At 38.4% G+C, this 3,760-nt stretch overlaps 1 protein-coding gene across 1 annotated transcript in view; it reads right to left on the bottom strand.

The window, feature by feature from the left end:
• Window positions 1-1,817: 1,817 nt before the first annotated feature.
• The window catches only part of LOC119002040 (cytochrome P450 3A19-like), a 30,219-nt gene continuing 28,276 nt past the window's right edge, over window positions 1,818-3,760 (bottom strand). Inside the window, exon 6 of the mRNA XM_037067728.1 lies at window positions 1,818-2,114. Within this exon, the coding sequence (XP_036923623.1) occupies window positions 2,019-2,114 (96 nt within the window). The 3' untranslated portion in view covers window positions 1,818-2,018. The remainder of the gene's footprint in view (window positions 2,115-3,760) is intronic.

The raw sequence follows: 3,760 nt of genomic DNA, 5'->3' as shown, positions 1-3,760 counted from the left end.
TTTCAGCAAATGTGGCCAGCGCCAAGGGATCATTGAAACCTGGTGCAGCTGCCTTAAACCCAGTGCCTGTTTTTGGCACTTCACCTAAAGTTAAGTCAAGATAAGTCAATTCACAAAAACCATGACATTATATTCTGTCTATAGAATATTATTCTATAATACTCTATCACTGCCATAAGTCCAATGAAAACAGAGAAAACAGTAAAGTCTGTTTAATGGATATTCCACAAATAACACCAATGTGCCCACGCAATGGGGCCACAGGGGAGGCCAAAGAAAGGAACAATGCAGGTAATAGAACAGATATCAGGAAGGACATAAGTCCAGGGGGGGAAAAACAGTAAAATGTGTTTACAGGAAACCCACTTCTTCACATCATAGTGCAGCATCACAGAGGCAGAGGGTGGAGAAGAAACAAAACCTCAGAAAGTATCTTCTGGAATCCAGTGACTGAGCCATGCAGCAAATTGGCTCATCTATAAATTAATCTCTTTTTATGACTTCTGCAGCTCAAAGAGTGCTGTTTTAAAAATATGAATCTTAAGGACAATGGCCAGCACTGTTGTTGGTTCACCATGTACCTGAAATAATTCTCAGAGTCTCATATTTGTTAACCTCTATAATTTTCACAATTACCCCATAAATTAGGTACTATTATCATTCCAGCTTCACAGATGAGGAATCTGAGGTTTGTCAAGTTTAAATAACTAAGACACCCAGCTTGTAAGTGTCAGATCTGGTTAATGCATTCAGGGAAAGCTTTCTCTCTCAACCACCACACCAACTAGTGTTACAGAAAACAACTCAGCCGCTTTCGGGTATACAGAGTGGAAGTTTATTTTACGCGCGGACCCAGAGGAGTCAGTCTTCAAATTCTGGGCACTGGGCAGCGGGGGAGCAGTTATTTTTATAGAGCAAGGGAGGGCCTGTCCTTCAGACCCTTACTTCTGATGCAAAAGCAGGAGGCAGTTACAGAAGCAGGAACAGAGCGTTGATAAACAGTCCAGAGATGCCAAAAGAGGCTTTTGGCCTCTATGGCCCAAAACAAGCCACCGGGCTGCAAAAACAACTGGGCTGCAAAAACAAATCACTCTCCAGTCACTGTGTTGTGTCTTAAAATAGCTATCAATTTCCCCCAACACTAGCAGTGGTAATTGTTATGCTCCCATCAGGATAACTGTTGGAACCCTACACCTTTATATGTGTGTACTCACAGTCATGTGCACACACCCATACACATCTACCTAGCTATATAGAAAAGCATGAACTTATGCAGTATATTCAGTTCCAATCTCTGAGCCCAGAGGGTTCATGAGGGTTTTTTATTTTTCTGAATCAGTGACATTCTTCTCCAATAATGAGAAGCCTTGTTTCCATGATCTACAATACATTTACTTATGTGATCAATCCTCCTCTATGTAGCCAGACCTTGTGCCACCCTTTTCCACTCACCTACCTTAATATATCAAACTGGAATTCTGAAAAAGGCCCTATGCAACCAGAGACTGTTTAGTCACTGTCTCCCACTGATTTTGTTCTATAGATTTCCCCTACGGTACACAAAAGCATTAGATAATACTATTATGAAGAGATATTTATTGAGTCGCTCAATATAATATAGAATGTACAAAATTTAACATAAAACATTTGATAAAAAGTCACTACTACCTTTACCACAATAATTCTTGTTTCCATTAAAGTTTGTTAATGAAATTGTAAAGAAATTTGTATTCTTGATTAGTGCTAAGGAAGAGTAGGTGGTATTAAGTGGGGATGGATGAAGATAGTGTAATAAGAATCCAATAAAATGGGTCACAATATCTGGCACTTATTTACTCACCTCCTCTGTAATATACAATACATAACACTCTATGCAGATACAGGGAAAATAAATGAATATACAGGATTCCTAGTTATTTATCAAGTGCAGTAGGTTAAGTTCATTTTTGGGTTTTATTCACAAAGTAATCAAGATCTCAGGTGCCAGGGACACAGCTCCTTGAAGAACAAGGTGAAAGTCAGGTTCCACTTACAGTCCCAGCTCTCAATTCAGCCATTAGAACAATGGGTTTTTGTGGTTGAGTAATTCCTTGAGATTCTACTTTCAGAGGGATCTGCAAATGTTAAATAGCATATGAGAATGAGTTAATGAAGCACTGCCAACAACAGAAGCAAAGTAGATGAGATATATAGAGGATGATAATGTTTTACAACTACAAAAAATTACCTTAGCATAATACATCTCTGATTCTTTTTACTTATGTGGTAAGCTGACTCGAGACTGGTCAGTAAAATCATTCATTGATACATACTTACAAGAAAATATCAATATAGCTACTATTCTATGCCAGGCCAGAGACAAAATTATGTTGTTTTGTGTTTGTTTTTTATTTAAACTTTAAGTAAAAACAATGAGTTCTTAAAGCCAGATTCTTTGGCATTCTGGCAAGCTATTTAGAAAATCCATATAGAGTTAATTTTGTGCATGTTGGAACTTGCAAAGTAATCCTGAATATGTATTACATGTTTTCATTGTATGGGTCATCCTCAACTTCTAGAGCACAGTCATCTAACCCAGTGGAAACCTTCCAGTTTTGTGAAGGGAAAAGCTTTTTGTGAAACCTTGTGCCTGTTTTAAAATATCTCCTGACTCACAAGTGTAACATAAATGGTGAATTTCTGAAGACCATACATTATTCTAATTTTCTCTATTTCAATTTTCTTTTTATTAAAAGCATTCCAGTAAATAGTGTTATCAACAATCAACACAAACGATCCTGAAATACTAAAAAAAAATAAACATTCTCTGCTTAATGAATGACTCAAATAATGTTCTTCTATGAAGTAACAGACTAGTTTTTTATCTCCATTCTCACTCAGTCACTTCTTCAGTTTTGGGGGAGTTACCAATACACTAACCTTCTGATCTCAATTGACTGAAGGGCAAGCAAATTGTCATGAAGGGTGAGAAGCACCAGCCATTGATGACTGGGAGCTTGCAGGGAGTGTCTGCCTCACCCCAGGTGTACCAAGGCCCACTGCTCCTCAGGGCTGAGGCCCCTGTTTTTACACACTTACTGGACTGCTACACAGCTGCCCAAAGTCACAAATAAGATGCAAACCACCTCCGTCCTCTGCCTCTTCTCTCATAGAGCCTACTTAAGGGAAGGAGCTACATAATAAATGTATAAGTGCTGGAAATAAGCCTTATTATAGGGCCTTGCTTGATATGAGACAATAGCAGCTATCTTGTATCTTCTTCAGAAGAGAGATTCCAGTTCATTCTATTGACATAAAACCTTTTTATTTTATAATTTCAAATGGAATGTATATCCCTTCCCTGCATACAAACTAACACACATAGAAAAAGCACACTGCAAATGTTATTTGTTCATTTTTCTTTTTTTGGTTATCTTTTTTCTTCTCTAATTTATTTTTTATATATATTTTATTTATTATACCATTACAGTTGTTCTATTCCCCCCTTCATTCCCCTCCACCCGCACATTCTCTCCCCTACCATTCTCCCCCCCTTAGTTTATAACCACGTGTCTCAAGTTCTTTAGATTCTATATTTCCCCCACTATTCTCGCCCTCCCCCCTATCTATTTTCTACCTACCATCTATGCTGTTTTCTGTGCCTTCTCCCTCCTTCTCCCCCTCCCACCCCCCTGTTTCTAACCATCCATGTGTTCTTCATTTCTATGGTTCCACTCCTGATCTAGCTGTCCTCTTGGTTTGCTTTTGGATTACCGTGACG

Source organism: Sturnira hondurensis, unplaced genomic scaffold (assembly GCF_014824575.4).
Source record: "Sturnira hondurensis isolate 20B ecotype Veracruz unplaced genomic scaffold, ASM1482457v3 Scaffold0017394, whole genome shotgun sequence".
NCBI lineage: Eukaryota > Metazoa > Chordata > Mammalia > Chiroptera > Phyllostomidae > Sturnira > Sturnira hondurensis.
Note: the sequence above shows the minus strand (reverse complement) of the source record. Positions and strands in the feature narration are given on the sequence as shown.